Consider the following 19,849-nt stretch of genomic DNA (forward strand, 5'->3'; position numbering starts at 1 on the left):
ATTAGCTTTAGACACATTTTCCAAATCTTTATATGCTATATGATTACTTTTAAGTTTTGGTATTTTTTTGCCATAAAAATATGTTTAAACTGGCATGGAGTTTTCATGCCAACTATATTAGTAGAGAAATTGTTTCCTGCTGCATTTAATAGTACTGTAATGGTTTCACAGTTAGCTTTCCAGATTTTGTTGACCCACAGAAGCAGCCTGTACAACTCCATTCGTGCTCCTGTCTCCTGCAGGGTCCACAAAGCAGGCAAAGGCTTTTCTCAAGGCTCTTTCAACCCCTCTTCTGTTATTTCTTAGGTAATTGCAATAGCTAATAGAAAATTTAATGTTTATATAGCTTTTAGCACCTGTGTTGCCTTATTTTCTCACGTACTGTGTATCAAAGATAGTAGATTGAATTTGTTCTTTAAAGGCTGTGTTATGCTCGTTAAATAGCTCTAAACGGAATGCTGTAAAGTACTGCAGGTTTGGACAGGACAAAGCACAGACATTACTGCCACTCAGTGCCTTGATGGAAACATCATAAGCAAAAGTGGGTTTTTTTGGTAAAGACTTTAAGCACAATGAAATCACGGTTGAATCTTTGTGAAGACTTAAGTTTTCCCGGCTTCAGTTGTGTGAGATTAGATTTGAGACTCCTCCTTTTCTCGTTTTGTTCATGTTTTGAGAGTGCTGTAGTACACACCGAACCTGAACTTCAGACAGCTCTCCTCAGGTGTCTGCCCTGGCGGTGCGATAAGGGCAAGTTTGACGAAGTCCAAGGCTTTGCCCTTTAGCTACAACATCTTATTTTCACCTTCTAAAACATCTTATTTTCACCTTCTGCCTTTCCCGGGTCCGGCCCAGGCGGTCTGGATCGGAGGGGTTCCGGGACACGCCTGGCGGCCCGGGGGAGCCGGGCAAGACCCCGAGGGACGGCTGCTCCCCGCACCCCGACAGGAGTGCCCCGGCCATGCAGGCGGCCCGAGGGGGTCCCAGCACCTGCAGCTGCCGCCTGTCCTGTCCCGTCCTGTCCTGTCCCGTCCTGCCCTACCCAGTCCAGTCCAGTCCGGTCCGGTCCCGTCCCGTCCGGGCCGCGCTGTCCGTGCCGCGGGACAGGGGCCGCGCGCCGCCGGCCGCCCCCTCCCCGGTGACGTCACCGCGCGGTGACGTGTCGCCCGGCGGCGCGGGGGCCGCCGGAAGCGGCGGGAGGCGGCGCGGGGCCGGCGCGGAGCGGAGCGGGGCGGGTTGGTGCCGCCGGAGCGGCAGCGGCGCAGCGCGGAGCTCCAGCCCTGCGTTCCTTCCGTCCGTCCTTGTGTTCCTGCCTTCGCTCCGCGGCAGCGCCGGTACCGATGAGCGGGCTGCGAGCGCCCGGCGTGCGGCCGGTGCCGACCTGCCTGCTCCTGCTGGGGCTGCTCCTGCCCGCCGCGGGCGCGGGCGCGGGGTGCGAGCTGGAGGCGGCGGACGGCGGCGGCGGCCGGCGGGGAGGACGGGGCTGCGCAGCCGGCTCTGCGACGGAGCCGGTGACAGGTAACGGCCCCGCGCGTCCCGCCGGCGGGCGGTTCACCGCGAGGGGTGGGACGCTGCTCTCCCGGGCGCCTCCGAGCCGCCTCCCGCCGCCGCGGGGCCGGGCGCGGTGCGGCTCTGCAGAGGGCGCCGGGCCGGTCTGCAGGGGTCCGGCTGCGACGGCGGCACTGCGGTACTGCCCGGCGCGGCCCTTCCCGGGAAGCAGCCCGCCGCAGGATGTGTGCAGGATCCTGTTGAATAGCGATATTGTTGAGATCCGGAGCCGCCGCTTCCGTGTCGGCTCCCGCGGTGCCGCCTGTGCCGGTGTCCGGGGCGCCGCCAGCCGCGGCCAGGGCGGCCGAGCGCGCCCGGCCCGGCGCCGCACCCGCGGGGCCGCCTCTGGCGGGCACGGCCCGGAGCCGGCACGGGCAGCTCGCCGGTCCCGCTGTATCGCTGCACGGCTCCTGCCGAGGCAGAGCGTCCATCCCTGCCCCCAGGGGGGTTTAGTTCTCCGGGAAAGGGGAAGGTATTCCAGCCTTCGCTTAATTCTTTAAAGAAAAGTCACATTACCGTACTTTGGGCAATTGGGAATGCCTGCAATTAAAACAGCGGTTCTACTGAAACATTTGAAATAATCTAATTTCGGCAGGCTTTGATGGCTCTGAATTGCTTATACGCATTGTGAATCTCTTGTAATGAACAGGAGGAAGCTTTACTGCCCTTAGTTCACTTAAGAAAATGGGATTTGTATGTTAAGAAATTCTCGGAAACATTTAGAAGTTTGTCCAGTCTCATAATGTGCTTTTCAAAAAGCTCCGTAATTGAAAGGAAGAACTTGGAAGGTGGACGAAACAAGAAGAACCCATATCCCTTCAGAATCAAAGTAGCGTGTGTTTCTCAGAGAAAAACTTCTGATGTTGGTTGGAATAGTATTGACACCCTGAACTGAACGTGTTGAACTTCAGGTGATGACACGTACCTGGGTTTCTTCTCAGCCCAACACCTTAAAGACATGAATTTTAATTAGAATCAATGAAACTTCAGCAGTAGTCATGACATAACTCCAAGGTAGAGATGCAAGACTATGTGATCCAGCGGTCCCGTTTGGGGACGCGACATTCCTGCAGTGTGAATTGTCCAGACTGTTGGCTTGCGGTACGAACTAAGGAAGTTGGAACATCGCAGTCTGTGGAGCAGCAGTTGTACCTCCCAAGGGTGTTGTGGAAGTGCTGTATCAGAACAGCTCTCTCTCTTTCTGTTTTTTGATTGTGATTGATCTGGTTGTAGGTGGTGTTAAGCGGTTCTTACTATGAATACTGCTGATGCTGTCTACATTTTGTGCTTAATCAATTTTGATGTGTCAGTCTGTATGGAAAAAACCAAATTTTTTAATGTTTTATGGACTGTAAAGGTATTGAGATGCCTATCAGCGATGTTCTCTTCCACTTAGTAGTGACTCTGGTGAAGAAGAAATACAATTATTTGAGAAATCTAACATGCTCTAAGGGGATTTATTGTGTTACATGACAATGTCGTCTGGAAAATACATATGCTTAAAAGCCATCTTACAAACAGTTTTAAATTTTAGGAGATTTCAATATAGTTCTGTGTTCATCCACTTAATAAATACATGTTTCAATTTGTCATGGAGGTTGTTTGCCTATCTAACTCCCAAATAGTTTTAAGTTACTTTTTGCAAAGCTGGAAGAACTCTTGAATGGTTGGAAAAAAACAGATGACTTTTTCAGGGGGTGCTTTTAGTTATATTATCTATTATTTTCCTAAAAAGTGAAAGTTGCAGAAGTGCTGCTGAGTTAGAATACCAGCACTTGTCTGGAGAACAACAGAATTAACTCTTAATTCACTAATTTTGACTGGTTTGAGAAGTACAATCCAGAAGATAAAAAGCTGATGCACATAAAATGCTGCGCTGGGAAGAGGCTATGGGATGCTTAGATAGAGATGTTTGGGAAACAGCTGTAGGAAATAATTCAGGACCTCTAGTCACAAATTGGTCCAAATGAGAAACGTGCAGCTGGCAAAAGTAGATGCCATCCTTGGATATGTTTATTGAGTTTAAAGTACAGAAGGCTTTTTTTTGTTTGTTTTTTTCTTATTTTTTTTCTTTTTGATTGCACTTTTGTGTCTAGGTTTGAGTATTAAATCATGTGGCTTGAGAGGTTCAGAACTTATGAATTAATTTTTTTATTTTAATAAAGTATTGGATTGTTTTGATGTGGTGGAAAAAGCTGTGGGATGGGCATGTAAGAAGTGGTTCACGGAAGCACCGCGAGTTTTTTAAAGCTTTTTTCCTGTCATCTTTTTTTTTAATTTTCTGTGGTTGAGGTGTAGCTTAAGAGGAAGTAAATTTTTGTAAGTGTGATTTAGATTAAGTATAGGCTGGAAAGTTTTTAGCTATCACAGTCAAATTGTGTAGATTGTTAAACAGGTTCCCAGTATCAGAGGTTTTTATTGGCTTAGAGAAGAAGCTGGCAAAGATAATCTAGATGTTTGACAGAAAAGGGATGTGTGGTGATGAGTTTTAGGACTGGGGAGAGCTTATGATTCTATTTTTGCCATATTTTATCAGATATTCAGGTATTTACTTAATTGAGTATATAGATTATCATTACTGTTGTCTTTCCTGTATGTGCCTTTTTAACAGTGTTTTTAAATGACAGCTGAATATGTAGTGTGACTTGACTGTGCTTGAAGGTATTTAGTCATGATTATGAAAATTGGACCAAGAGAACTGTGTCTCCCTTGGAGGGAACACCATGAGGCTGTTTGCTATTCACTCCAGCTCTGCTTGTTCACTACTTAATTTGGTAGAAGATTTTAAGGAACCTTCTGTTCTAAGCTTGAAGATAGCACTGGGTTTTCGCATTTTTATATTCACCCAATTTTAACTTGCTTTGTAATTCTGGATTCTTTTAATGTTTAAATTTAATTCATGATCATGGATTAGCTTGGCTGCCTTTGGGTGTGACAGCGATCCTGCACCTGTATTTGGCTAATAAATTTCTCTCTAATTATGTCTCATAATATTTGAGACCAGTTTTAACTACAGCACTGCATTAAAGAAATAATAGGCAACATAATGTAACCTTTTTTTTAGTAATTCAAAGATTTTTCTTTTAATTACACTTCTATTCTGGAATTTAGCCATCATATTAACACTCTGAGCTCTTCAAATTGATCGGGCTTTGGCATTTGAGAAGTGAAGGTTTCTGTAAAATGTGTTTTTAGCTGCAACTCTAGAGTTGGCTTAAGCTGTTCTAATGTGGGGTGGCTGTTTAAGTGGGGCTTTTTTCTCTGGATTGACCCCAGCTGGTCATGTAGACAATGTTGTTACCAGAAGAGGTAGTAGGAGCAGGCATGCTCATCCCACTACTGGAATCCCACCAGGAGGGAAGGAGTTCTATGCTCCCTCTCTGCCCTGTACTGCCTGACTTGCCCTGATGATGTGATGAGCACTGTCTGTTGCTTTGGCCTGCAGGAATGTGACAAGAACCACAGGCAACAGGTAAAACTACGCATTTTTATCAGACTGTTTCCTAACTTACATTAAGCCTAGCACCAGTGCAAAGAAGAGGGAGGACCATGGTGTCAGGAGAGGGGAACAAGGGTGGTCTGCTTCCTGTGATGGCACCTAGTGATAGTCTGAAGAGAGCTGTTCATAGAGTTTTATCACTAAGGTGGCTGTGAAACTGCATCAGTGACCTTTTTGGGGCTTGAATAATGCATTTGGAATTTGGTGGTTGAGTGTGAGACTTCATTGTATGGTGAGCTAATACAAAGAGGATGGTGAATTTGGGAACATAGTGAAATGCTTTTGCATGACTAGTTTGGCATGCACTTGTCTTAAAAGTTTGTGAGCTATGAGATTTCCATTGCTAGTAGATTTCTCTAGTGATGGAGACTCAGCATTACAGGTTTGGGTTTTTTTTGTTGTTTGTTTTTTTTTGTTTGCAATTCCATTTCTTCTGTTTGCCTCTAGAAAAGCTCCTTGTAATCTGGTTTTACTATTTCTGGTGGGAGGACTAATTTCAAGTCCTGTCTCCTCTAAAGGGCGTTGACTTCAAGCTATCGTTTACTTTTTGATAGCATCTCAATGCTGTCATTTGTCTTTGAAATAGAATGAGTTTCTCAGTTAAATTAAGTTTTTAATTTCTTAGCATGTTTTTTATTTTTAGTGATGAAGAATAGAAATTCAGGAGAGATCTGCGTTTCGATAGCTCAGTCAGCAGTTGCATTGTCTTAACTATGAGATGCAGTTAAAAAAGCTGTGAATGGCTGGATTTGCAGACAGTTTTGAAACAAATATTAAAAAACAATTAACCAGGAAAAATTCTGGCCTTTATGTAGCTTAGTGGCATTGGACTCCCACTCAGAGATAAGACAGCAAGCACTTGTAACTTCCTTTGCTCTTAGCTGAGTTTTTTTGCCTTACAGCCTTCCAGTGTTTTGATTGTAACTCTTTAGTGCTTCTGCCAGCATGTTCTGCACCTTCTGGTGTCCTGTGAGGATTTTTCCTTCACCTCTTCTGAGGATTTATTCTTAGTGTTTTGATTTAGACAGGTTATTTAGCTGGTATTTTTTTCTTGTGTTAGAGTAGTAGTATGTAGCAGACCCTTTCTTAATACCCCCAGTGTTGCTCCCTGAGATGCTGGAGCTCTGTCATCTCTCCATCAGCAGGTTTTTGTGTTGCCCTTTCAGCTGTGAGCTTTCTGAAGGCAGCTCTGCTTTTCTGAGGACCTCCTACCCGATTCTGCAAAGCTGGGCCCACGCAGCTTGGGCATGACTCATTTTCTTCTGCCTAGCTCCAGGGATGCTGATCTGTTAGAGCTGGGTTGGGCTGCCATATATTTGTCAAAAGGGGACTGTGCCCAGGGGCAGGAGCAGTTATCTTGATAAGATTTCCTATGATGATACTACAACTATGAAAATCACCTAAAAATACTGGGGTTTTTTAGCATTTGTATGAAGTAAGCAGTTTGATAGCCTCCTAATTGATTTTTAGATAGTGTTCTCTGACTTGGACATCTTTACATCTTTTTTGTGTTTAGTGTTCATTCTCAATCAATATTTAGGATGAGGAATGCATAGCAAAGAGCTGTGATGTAAGAAAGCTAAGAAAATTACTAGTGTTCTTTTTTTATTTTTTAAAAAAATTAGTGCATGGTCAAAGATTCTTCAAAAGTCAAAAGTTTATTATTTTACATAAGTGCTGACTAATTTACTGCAGAAATCCTGATATATGAGAAGACTTCATTGGGATTAGTCTGCTACAACCTGTCTGTGAAACTGGCTTTTTGAAATACAGAAACTTGAGATATTTATCTTGACCACATAGGAAATGTGTAAAAAATTAATAACCGCAATGTTTGTTGTTCTAAAATAAACATATACACATTTTTAGAAACCAAGGTAAGTTTCAAGTTATTACATAAGTTAGTGTTATTCTGCCTTTGGTTACTACTAAGTATTGCCAGTTACTATGGAAACTGCATATCTGAAAGAGGAGGGGTGAATAAAATTATAATGTGTTGTTAAAATTTAGAATCAGCACAAAGAGAATGTGATGATTGTCAGAAAATTTGCCCTTGTTCACTTGATTTCTCTGAGCAATTCAAACTTAACCGAAGAGAGTTTATTTATACCTTTCCTCCCCCTGCCCCTTTCTTCTGGATCTTGCTCATTTCCTTCAAATCCCAAAAATCCATGGCATTTTTCAAAGACCTGGTAGAGGCGGGTGTCTTTAAATCTGTATAGTGAGATGTAGAATTTTAACTAAAATTCGTCTTGGAAATCGAAGATAATGTGCTTGTCAGTACAATTAAGAATTAAGAGCTCACAGCACTCAGAACTGTTGACTCATTTGTTTCAACAGAATTCAAATTAAGAGGTAAGAGCCACTGACCTTTTCGATCTCATTCCTGTGGTGTCTGGCCAAGGTTTTTATATCAGGAGATTTTCTCTCCATGCAGGCAGTGTTATGTTCCTGCAGGTGAATCTTCAGTGATTCCTAGATGTTGAGATGGGAAGGGAACCATCACTGGGTTACTGCAGCTTGTATTGCAAACCACAAGCAGCACCACAGAAACTTGTGTAAATTGGAATTGTTGTTGAGGCAACAATTGGAATTGTCGTTGGATTTTGTTAAGCTTAACTTCTGCAGTAGCTCAGAATTTACAGGAATGCAGAGATAGCTTTGATCGTTTTCCTCTAGGCAACAGTGTCTGTTTCCTTCCTTTTCTATGCATCGTGCATCATTTAAAAACTGTCAGCAGCCCAGCTGAAATTTTAATACCTGATTTATTTTCTGTGTGTGCTGTGTTTCTGTAGTTAATGTTCTTTTGTAAGAAATTGTCATGTGCTCAGCCTCTAGAACTGAGTAGTTTACTAAAAACAGTAGTTTACCTTAACCTATTTAAAGCTGTGTTTAAAAGCAAACAAACCTTCTGATAGAGTATTAAGCAAGGTTTTCTTGAATAAAAATTTGCTTAAGATGTTTTGGTTTTCTAGGCTCTGTGTACTTTCTCTTTAGAAGGGGAAACTGAAAGTGTGGTCTGAATGCTCCTTCTCACTTTGTAGTTTAGAATAAAGGAGGGGGTTAATTGTATGCAATTATTAAACAAGTGTTACAGAGATAAAGGAACGGTTTTTCTCAGTTCCATCCAGTGGCTCTGTGAACTGAATTACTTAAGTTCATTTTCCTGCAAGTTAAATATGTTATTTAGAAAAGAAATTTTCACACAAATGTTATTTTATTTTTAATAGTAAATAACTCCTTGTGGCTCCCCTGGATATTTGTCAAAAATATCTCCTGAATGGTGTGGGATTTTTTTAAATTCGTTTTGTTTGTTGGTTTTTTAAATATATGTAGCCTTTGACACATGAGTGAATGGCTCAATAAGTGATTATTTTTAAGATATACTCAGTTTTCATACAGAAGTATGTTCGGTGAGCTTTGGTGGGGAATTATAAGCTTTGACTGATAACTTTTTTCAGTCTGAATTTTTTTTTTGTCCCAGCCACAGGCTTTACTTGAAATGCATTCCTCCCTTCTGCCCTCACTAGATGCATTAAGTAGGTGAGTCTTCTGTTTTTATGCTTAGATCTAAAGCATATAAAAAGAATGTTTCTTTCTAGTAGTCTGGAAATGACAAGCTTGATCAGGTATTCCTCATTTAGAAGTGTTACACAGTATTTTCATTTGAAGAACAACAAACAAGAAGTACTATACTGTTTACAAATAAAAAGCATATGCAAATCAGGTGTTCTGTGATGATTTTTAAACAAATATGAAAGGTAGTTATTCTGAGTAGGAGTCTCCCTTCTAGCATAGTTTTAATTCTAGATTGCTATATATAGAAGTTTGCAAGGTAACTTCTTGCTGTAACATTGTATGTCTATGTGAAAGTACTGCTGGCTTCAGTTTTTTTCATTGCTTGAAGTATTAAAAATTGTTTGAAGTGAAAATGAAATTGCTTTTTTAGTGCCAAGTACTTTTTACTGTTTTGCTAAATATGAAATTTAGATTATAGAATATCATATAGTTCCAAAATTTATATTGTTAAGTGTCAGGAAGGAAAAATATATTTATACCCTTTCCTACTGGTGGATTTTGTTGCAAATGAAATGTATAGAGACAGTTCTGTCTTTCCTAGAGTTTATTTTTAATTTTTATTTGAAAAACTTAACTTTGCCAGTATTTTTATGGAACCTGGCTGCCTCAGTCTCTTGTTGTTACCTGGTTCATGTTCCCTGAATATATTTACTGAAACTATCCGTGCTGTAGAAGATATTCTAGTTACTTTGGAAGCAGCACACTAATATGTCAGTCTAAAATACAGATAAGAGCCTCTGAAAAGGATTCCACTGACTTCAGTGTATGAATCTGTATTCACTGGGATTGCATTCCAAGACTACATTGAAAGTAAAGAGATGTTTTGGTTTTGGTCTTCTGAAGCTCCACTGCCAATAAGTAGTTTTACAGTGGCAGTGCTGCAGGCAGGGCTGGGGAGCTGGAGCTCTGCAGCTTTAGGGGATGTTAGCCTTGTGACTGCTTTACCTTGGCCTTGAAATGGGCTGTTTCTGCAGGAGGGGCTGCTCCTCCTCTGTGCTTGCTGCTTTCTCTCTCTCCCTGCCTATTCTGGGTGTTCTGACTGCTCACTTATCCTGTCTGGAGGTGGTCTGCTTGGGGAATGGATGGAGCTGAAAGCTGGGTTTTTTTCATCAGGATCAGGTCTTTGCTTCAGTTCAGTGCACAGCTGCACAACAGTATCTTGTGACGAGATAAAAGTGTTGGGGGAAATTATTATTAACCATTTTAGTGGAAGACTACGCATGCCAAGTAACAGCAATTGAGAAAAGTGAGTAGGGGAGACTTAACTTACAAAAGGCAACATTATATCCAGATGTTACCAACTCTGAATCTGAAAAGTGTCATTCAAAATTGATGAGGAAGTACTTTGGCTGTCCATAACACTTGGGGAGGCTTTTAGATTAGCAGTAGAGCTGTGATTTTAGTAGGGCTTCTTAGAGAGATTATTTATTGTAGATAATAGTAACTTTGCTTGCCGAAAAATGGATAGTTTGGAATGAAACTTTTGTTTTGGGAATTAATTTGTTTTGTGCCTGTTGAGTTATTTTAAGAGAGTTTATATCTCAAAATTAAAATTGCTTGCCAGGCATAATTATTTACTTCTGTTAAGTGAAACTGATGAAATGAGATTTTAATAATACAGGATAATAAGAACATGTTTCATTCTGATTTGGCTGTAGATGTTTGAAAGCTAAAAAAACCCACCTATCAGAACTCTAAATGCATCCAGTTGACTACCTTAAACACTTTTATAAAAAAATTCAAGTAAAACTAGTTTGTTTTGTTTATTAAGTAAACATCCTGAGAAACTATGCATCTGTGATGTGTTATTCTTTTGTCTCCGAAGCACTTGGAAGCTTGTTTTGTGTTGCCTCATGTCTGTTTGTAGTATCCCATGAACAGTAGTCAAAGCTATAATTTCTCTTGATGTTGACAAGTGGTAAGACTTCCTTATTCCAGCAGAGTGGGAGCTCTGTGTGCAGCCGGCTCTGTGATCAGGTTTGCAGAAATCACTGTTTTCTTACAAAACAGCCGTGAACAATCCCAGGTACTGTGTTGTCCTACTGGAAAGGAAAAGGATGCATCTTCACAGTACTAGATGGTTACAAATGGAGCATCAGAAATGACTGGGAGTTTGGAGTGTACTGGGGTGATGAACTGGGACTCAATCGAAGCTGCTGTTGCTTGCACTGTCTCTGAAAGTATTTCATGATGCTGTGTGACAAAGTGATGAGATGGTGGTATTGACATGCAAAAGAGGGGTGCAGGGAGAGAAAAGAGGAAGGAGCTTACTTCAATGAGTGCTTTTGTACCATTAAGTGTATTCTTAGAGTTGATTTAACTGATTAAATGTATCTCTGATTAGCTGTTATACTTGAGATTTTTTGGGAGTAATCGTGGATTGTTCTTTGGAAAAAGCCTGGGTGCTGGTCAGAAAGAACTACTATGAATTATGAATACAGAGAAATAGAATACTAACCATTGTCTCTTGAAAGGATATGTTAAACTAGAAAATATACAGAAACACAGAGAATATTCTGAGTTAGAAGGGATCTGGAGGGATCATAGAGTCCCTGCCCCTAAGTAAATGATGCATACTGTGACTAAACCCACATCCTTGGTGTTACTAGAGCCATGCTCTAACCCCAGCTGAGCTAAGATACTTGAATCAAGCTTGGCAGTGCTTTTATAGACATATTTTTGTGTAAGATAAGCTAGTAGGACTCCTTGGTGTTAAAAGACCTGCCCTGTGGCCATTGTTCCTCAGAAGCTAAAGGCAGCTGCAGTTTAGGCCTTCAGCATGTCTTCTTCCTCATGCTGAGCAATTTAATTGTTGGGCTCATTTTTTGCTGAATAATATACTGCAATTAGCTAAGCAAAGGTTGATGAACACTGGGCTGGAAGCAAGGAAGGCCAAGGAGGTGGAGGGAGGGATGGAAATGCACTGTGGTAGCCAAATGGATTTCAAGTCTTAGGAGGGAGGTAGTGTGGTAGGCCTTTTTTGAAATAATGAGTACTATAAGGCAGGCAACTATAAGAAAAGAGGTCCTTATTTTCATGCTCTGAGACCTGGAGCCATTATTGTAAAATCAGCAGAATATTTGAAAATAGATTTATCCCTGCCCTGCTTCCCAGGTTCCAGGGTGAAGTGGGAGAACATGTCTCTATGAACAGGTACAGTTGAGCTAGAAATCTCATTACAGTGACTGTTTTGTAAAAGAAAAATGTGTTGTTTTGGGGAAAAATTGTTGTTGCTATCACCCTCTGTACTGCATCATTTGCGGCTAGATAGTCCTTGGCAAGATTGAGTTGGGTGGACACCTTGGAGTACGAGTGGCTATTTCATATGTTTTTGCTAATCTTCTGTGAAATTACAGGTATGATTATGTTGTTTGAGACAAAACAATTTGACAGTAGAGTTGCTATTTCCATTAGCATTTGATTTTTCTTTTTGTGCAAATGTTTAAAGTGATTGCTAAAGTAGAAAGAATAAGGGTAGAGTACTTAAAAGAGAATGTCATAATGTTGCAGTAAGCTGCATCATAGTTTAGGTGGTTAGGTTTTGGGAGGTGTAACTAATTTGGTGTTTTCAGTTTGAGGACTAGCAAAATTTTTGCTGGCATTGACTTACTTTTAAAATTGATTTTATTGAACTGTGTTTCTGCTGCTGATTTGTATTGGTTTGCGGTCTCCTAACGCTGAAATTTCTTTCCTGGCAGAAGTTACCAAAATTACAATGACTTTTTTGGTTTTGATTTTCTTACTTAGTTCATACTTAGTTTTCTGTACTCAAAGGGCTGTCAGCAGCACATTAACATTCTTATAAATGCCAAAGAACAAGACAGCATTGCCTTGTTGCCCAAATTATTGTTTTTATTATTTAAATATGAATATAATAGTTGATTGTTCATTTGAATAGATGTTCTTTACGCTTTAGTAGAAATGTTTTAAGAAGTGCTTCTTTAATTCTGATAATTTGTTGCTTGCTACTGTATTTTTAGGGTCTGTGAAGTGTTTGAGAAGACTTTAGGCAGAGAGTAAGCATACCAACTGAATATACAGAGTTTTCAGAATACAGTGTCACTGCTTAAAGACCAGATATTGTGGCTTGCTGTCTGTTTGGTCTTTTGCCTTCAGGTCTGACCGTGAGTGGAGATTTTAGGCAGCTGTAGGGTTTTAGGTGATAGGGAGGATTTTGCAGGTTGATCAACTAATTTTTGAAGATCATTCATCCAAATTGGTTCAGAAAATGGGCATTTGCTGTGTAGTTACTACCAGGCCATTCTTATTTGTAGGATACTGAGGGAACATACCCAACTTCTCAGGCTTTGTGGCCTCTTGTATTTTTTTAATTCAGTCCACCACCTGCCCTGCCCCCAAAGGTTTATAAAGGTTATTGGAATGAGAAGAATTGTTTCACTGCTTCTTGTATGATTGTGGATATTGAAATGAAACTATCTGGTCTTGTGTTGTACTCTGGAAACTGACTATAGAAATGTTTCATGAATATGTTTAGTTCAGTTTGCCTTCTTCAAAATTTTGTTGGTGTACACAGCTAAAATGAAAGTGGAAGTGAAACACTCTGCTGGTAATGAGGACTTGTTGCGCATAAAAATTAAGGGAATTATGATGTTTAAAGGAGTGAAAATTGTGTTTGCTTTTCCAGGACTGTGCTGTAGTTAGAATGATCATAAAGGACAAGCTTAATTCTTTTAAGTTAATTGGAAATGTATTAAGAGACTGGTTAGAAGCTGGAAAGGAGCACGTATTTAACTATCAAGAGAGACCTTGGCAAGTTTTGCATTCAGAATTTTGAGGAAGACTGACTTAAATATGAAATTCTTTGTTGCCTTTTGCACACAGATGAGAATTAGAAAAATCAGTGGTAAACCACTATGGAAAACAACATCTTCTGTCCCAGGATCAGCTCGGGGGCTGCCATACTGATTGGGTGTTTCAAAGCTCCTTTTGTTTGGCTAGGTAGTGAATTTGACCTCAGCACCTGACCACAGAACAGTTTGTATTGTGTGGAGCTAAAGCATATAAGGAATTTCCCTAAAGCATTCTGCTTAACCCCAGGTTGTTTGATACCTCATGGAGAGGATAGTTCTGAGTCTTTTCTTAGTGTTAGTATGTGAACTGGGTGTAAATTAGAGAGTAGTAAAGGGGGAATTATGACGTTCATGCTGGTGTCAAGTACAGATGCCAGCACCAATAATGAAGTTCTCAGTGTATTGCAGTGCTAGGGCAAGGTAAATGCTGTTGTTATAGAGAGTTTTAAGTAGCCTGTAATATTCGCATGAATAACGAGCCATTGTCTTTGAGATGTTCACCTATTTTATGAAGTAGCCTCAACTGATAGTCTTGGATATTTTGAAACTTGCTACTTCTTTGGCCTATCTCAAACTGCTGTTAAACAGAGAGTACTTCAAAGTACAAGCTGAAACTAGTTTGTTTGTTAAATAGGCAAAATCCCTTGATTTTACAGTTTGTACTCTTCTGTTAGCAACTGAAGTGGTTATGAGGTTTAATTGTAATGAAAGTAACTTCAATATTTCATTCCTAACCTATAAGATTTTAAAGACAATAGGTATACCTAAATATCTGAATATGGGTTAAATACTTCTATCAGAAATGATATTTTATTTTTGTTATTTTTATATTTGTGTTATCATCCAAAGGGTGGCTTTCAGGCATACTCCAGTTCTCTCTTGATTGTTCCTTTCAGAGGAAATAGGGAAATAATGATTTGCATTTGGCAGGGCAGGCAGAAAGCTTTGTTTTTGCAATGCTGGGTGAAGCCTTGTGGTGGTTACTAGTGGGGTGCAGGGTGCAGAGCAGAGGAAGGCAGCTAGACCAGTAGCAGCTGCTGCTTCTCACACTGGAAATATCCAGCAGTGAGCCTGCTTCCTTCTTGGCTTTTCTGAATGGCTGTTGCTCATGCCAAGGCTATTGTTGTTATCCTGGGCTTTGAGAATGCAGCATCATTTGGGAGCTGGTGTTTCATACCATGCAAACTTCAAGATGTGGCTGGAAAAGGATATTTGCGTAGCATTTACTATGCAGTTTCCTGCTTCACGTAGTCGTATTATTTTAATTTGTTGTTTAACATCGTTGAGTTTGTAGTGCCCAGAGGTGTTGAAGTGCATACCCACAGTGTTACTGACCAGAAGTTTTAGGCATAGGATTAATTTCAGGTCTTTTGAGGTGTCAGCATTTGGGCTCCTTCTGTAATAGACTAAAATTGTTTTGTTGTGAGATAGGAAATGCTGTTTGGGCATATGGACCTTGCCACGAAGTCTGCTCACTGTGTCAGATTTCTGTTGAGTGTGAAGATGACCCTTAGTTAGAAACAGGGGAAAAAATATTGCTCACTTGGCTTTATATGAGAACTGTTCTAAAAGCAGTGCTTTTTTCTGTTTAAGGATATATGTTTATATGTAAACTTAAATGTTTTTTGAGTCAGGGATTTTTGCCACATTTCTTTAACGTCTTTAAGTTTTTTGAATGCTACAGAATGAATAATTAATTTGCTGTTTATGTTTGCAATGCTTACTAAGTGCACTTAAGTTTTGTTTCCTCTGTTATTTAGTTTGAAAATGTTGCAGGATAAGGTTTCAGCCAATCAGTAATACTACCTAGGAAGCTACAGTTAATGTTGCTCAAGGAAAGGGAAGTAATATTAACTCCTTCTCCTCATCTTTGATAGCCTTGTTAGCAATAATTAATTACTTTGAGGAGGTTTGAGATTTCCTAGTAGATGGTTTATTTACTAGAGAAGATCAATGCTTGAATTCACGTCAGCTTTTGAACTGTTTTACAAACTTCATCTAAGTTGCAATGTAACAGAATTTTTTAGGATGTAATGTTACTAAAATATTTGGTAAATTCTTTTTAAAATGTCTTATCTGTTGCATGTGTCTTGCCTTGCCTTCTTCACCCCAACATCAAGTCCTGTACATATTTTATATGTTCTGATTGTGTACCTCAAGCACCCTTAACAGGCCTTCTCAACTCCTTTGGTTTCCCACTTATTTTTTGCTCCAAGCTAAGAATGGAATGGGAATACTGAAAAGGTAAAGGCAGCATTTCTCTAATGCTAAACTTTTGATGCAGGAGTTGTGTAGGTCTTGTAAAATGCTGGGTGCAAGAGTATATAACTGAAAATGCCATCTAGATTCCAGAAAGAATTTCACTGCTTTACTAGATCTTTTTTGAAGGAGCATATAAGATGCACAGCTGGTTTTAGACCCTTCTATCTTCTTAAAGAGTGTCAGAGGTAAGGAGTAGACTGCCATCAGCCAATGTGGTTCTGAAAACTCTTAGTAGATAAGACTGAAGTAGAGCTATAGGAAAAAGGAAGAACAATTGCACCTCTGCATTAATTGCATCAGGGAGCTTAAAGTTACGCTTTGTACTTCACAGCAGAATGTTGTGCTAAATTAGAAATTGTGATATGCTCGCCCACAATTGTTCAGCATCGTGCAGCTGTGATTGGTTTAGTCACAGGCACAGTGCTGGGCTGCCTACTCTGCCTTTGAAGCTACCACAGCCCTGGAGTTGCTCTGGGTGGTTTATTAGTGTTCATTTCTTTTTTCAGTCAGAAGGATGAGAGTTGTGGGCAGTGCCTTTTTTTCTGGTGGCATAGACTTGTCTTTGAAAGATATCAGAGAGACACAGAAAACCCAGAATCTTCAGGAATTTTTGGTAACATAATTTGCAGCTTGTTAGGAGGCTACAGTTGTCCTGTGTTTGAGGATCTTTCGGAAGTTGTTGGGAATATCTGACAGGATTCTCCTGAGTGGCTGTTCACTTTTTTGGACTAACGTTGGAATCTGCAGGAGCTCTTGCCTGTTATCTCTGATTAATGCAAGTTGTCATAGATGAACATTTATTCCTAAATTCTGCACTGTAATTCTGAGCACAGCAAATGTGTTTCATGTAATTAGGGCTTCTAGAAATCTTCTGGGCAGCTCTTTCTATGCAAATCTTCTAATAACTAAATATTTTTAGAAGTAATGATTTTTCTAGTATAGAATTACTTTGTCATGTAATTTTTAAAATATGCCTTTTTGTTTTTGTTTGGGGAAAACTGGCTTTTGTTTGGGGAAAACTGGCTTTGGCCTGTCTAACATTACCTTCACTCTTGGTCTTTTCCTCAGTTGAATGTCCAATGGAACTTGGGATAAATGGGTTGAAAAACTTGGGAGCAATGGGTTAAAAAATTCCTGAAGTAGATTTCTCTGCAGATTTTCCTTCCTTTTTCCTGTATAGTTTATAAGTAGTTTGGTTCAGCTAGAAGATAAATGATGTGGGGGTGAGTACTTGAGAAATCTGTTCTTAATAAATATGATGCACAGCCATTTAGATTAGTTAAGGCTGTATTACTGTCTGAATTTAAACTTTTTGTAATTTCTGCCCAATTATTGAATGCCTGTATCATTGAATATATGCAAAAAGACTGTTATATGCAGTGTGACAGTGTTAATATCCCTGAACTGGGACCTTGCTTGCTATTTAGTTATTTACTAGTGATGCTAATAAATAACTAAATGTTCCATGGATAGGAAATATTCCATAATTAAAAGTATCATAGTCAACTTTCATCAAAAGTTATGTCAAAGTTTTAACTCTTCCATTCTCTCCATGCACCTGCTTGCTGCACTATGTGATGTCCCAAAGAGCTGTCACTGTTGCCCAACCAGACTGTAGAAAGAAGAGAGTGACTAAGGAGAGGGTGCCAGTCTGGCCTAATGAATGTTCAACAGGAGGTAGAGACTGACTGAACACAGGTAGAGCAAATGAGTATAAGTTGCCAGTGGAGTAGGGCATGGCTTGGGAAAACTCTCTAACAGGAGGGTAGCAAAGATTGTCCATGCTGTTCAATTGTAAAAAATTTTGAGTTATTTTTGCATTTTTTTTAGGAAAGAAGCCCCTGGCCATTAATGGTATACTATCCTAAAGACATAGAGGTGACAGATTGGTTTTGTGTAGGGTTGAGGGGTTGCATACACAGTTCTCCAGCAGTAAACAAGTCAGGAAGTTATGAAATGTTGCTTTGGATTATTCCTTGTCTCCCATTCTTTCGGTGTATTTATTCATGTAAGTAAATAATACTTTTTAGCTGTATAAATTTTATAACTGTAGAAGAAACAATTACAAAGCAAAACAGACATGCTAAATTAAGGAACATCTTTAATTATATAGTTTATTTTCATAGGAGAAATATGGTGATTTTGAAATTTTCCACTGTGAGGGTGCCTGACAGGTTACATTGTGTATTTTTTAGTCTACTCACGGCATATTCTTGCATACTTTTGTTACATGCCTGGAAGTTCTTAGCTAATTCACTGACAAAGCACCTTTGTGTTTGGAGTAGGTTTACTTTTTTAAAAAACCTGGTTTAGCAGAATTTGTTTTAGTGTATGCATGAGAACAGATTGTCCAAAAGTCAGTAGTACTGAAAATATGCCGCAACAAATCCCAGAGGTTTTTCGCTTTGTTGTACATGATTTAGCCTTACTTACAATTATTTGTTTTCTTCCAAAGACTTGGATAACAGACAAGGAGAATGCATGTATCATATTCTTCTCCTAACCCATTTTAAAGAAATTAATTAATGGAATCAAATTTGGGATGTAACTGTAGATCTTCACAGACCATCAAAATACTGTGTTCAGAACAAAGTGGTCTTGGGCACTATTTTTACTGCTTTCATAAAAGAATTAACTTACTTGCATTTCTGCTGAGCATCTATCACTGTCATCTCTTCTTCAGAAGCATATTGCTAAAATTTCACTTCCTGATAGGACAGAGGATTCAATTCCTGTGGGATAAACTCTAACTAAAAACATTGGTGTCTGCTTTTGTAAGCAAAAAGCCATGTTTATTATCCATGCTGGTGTAATGTAGAAATCCACAGTGGCTCTTTAGGGAGTTGTATTTTTTCCAGAGACTGCTCTGTCAGACAAAAACTGATGCTATTCACAAATAGGATTTTAGGCATGTTATTGTGTGATTTCCCTCCTGCACTGGTCCATGAGTAACTGATTAAAATCTTGTTTAACAGCCTAGTCATTACCTTACAAATTCAGAAAATAAATAGCTTATCTAATATCTCAAAATAACCATCTGCCTGGGGCTTGAGAAAGGGTATTGCAAGAAGTCTAGTGAACAGCAATTTAATATAATTCTTCCTAACAAAAAACAATTACTAATTGCCTTGTGTCCTGAACTGTGAAGATGTGTTCCAGACTGCTTGATTTTTATCTTACCCAATATAAACATGGCTTTGTGTTCCATCACGTGGATCTCATTTGGAAGAAAATTGGTGTCTTGGACATGATGATCAATAGAATTCTTAATTGTAACTGTGTATTAAGGCATTTATGTAAAGACAGTTTGTATCTAGTTTGTATCTTTTTTTTAGCTAGTTGCTTTCCAAAATACTGTCACTTGGAGAATAACTTGCCTTTATTTTCTGTTGTATACTTTTGGTTTGTTTCCTTTCGCTTTGTTATCCTTTGTATGCTTTGGTTTGTTTTTCTTCACTTTGTTTTCTATCCTGTTCTTTCTTTTGCTTATGAAGACTTCCCCTTTCTTTCTTTGAAATTATGCTGATTCTGTTTAGAGATGAGCAGAGCAGTATGCAGTACTCAAGCAAAGAAGGTTTAATTACCTCTGCTTTTCTCTGTTTAGCAACTTTTAATAGCTGCTTATTAAGCAAACAATTTAATGGAGTTAACACCAATTAGCAATCTTTCTGGTAAGAAGTTCTCAAAAACATTCCAATATGTTTAATTACCTCAGGTGACACAGTGTGCCAGTCAGCAATGGTCAGCTGTTCTGCCTCTTCCCCTCCACATCTCCCTCTGCAGCTCAGACTTCAATTTCTCTGCAAATTGTCATAGATGGTGTTTTCTGCTAACATGTTTGCCTTTGTGAACAGCAAAATTCAGTAGGAAGGAAGAAGATTGTTATGCTTGGTGTCATTTCTGCTACTGAACTTGTAGCTCTCCAGCAGGAAAAAAGGAAGTCAGTGTTTGTTTCAGGCATGAAGTGGTTATAAGCTTCTGAGTAGAAAAGAAGTGCTTCATACATTGTGTTCAATATTTCTCTGATGCATTTGTTTCCTGTCTCTGAAGATTGTCTTTTGTTGGGTTTTACATGTCTCTTCTGTTGAGTACAACAGCTTACAAAAAGGATTTTGTATGATCTACTGCTGTTGAATTTGTCTACAGATAA

At 39.7% G+C, this 19,849-nt stretch overlaps 1 protein-coding gene across 1 annotated transcript in view; it reads left to right on the top strand.

The window, feature by feature from the left end:
* The first annotated feature begins 1,190 nt into the window (after positions 1 to 1,190).
* STIM2 (stromal interaction molecule 2) overlaps positions 1,191 to 19,849 on the top strand; it is a 63,742-nt gene continuing 45,083 nt past the window's right edge. Inside the window, exon 1 of the mRNA XM_030946844.1 lies at positions 1,191 to 1,518. Within this exon, the coding sequence (XP_030802704.1) occupies positions 1,341 to 1,518 (178 nt within the window). The 5' untranslated portion in view covers positions 1,191 to 1,340. The remainder of the gene's footprint in view (positions 1,519 to 19,849) is intronic.

This window comes from Camarhynchus parvulus, chromosome 4 (assembly GCF_901933205.1).
Source record: "Camarhynchus parvulus chromosome 4, STF_HiC, whole genome shotgun sequence".
NCBI classification, from domain to species: domain Eukaryota; kingdom Metazoa; phylum Chordata; class Aves; order Passeriformes; family Thraupidae; genus Camarhynchus; species Camarhynchus parvulus.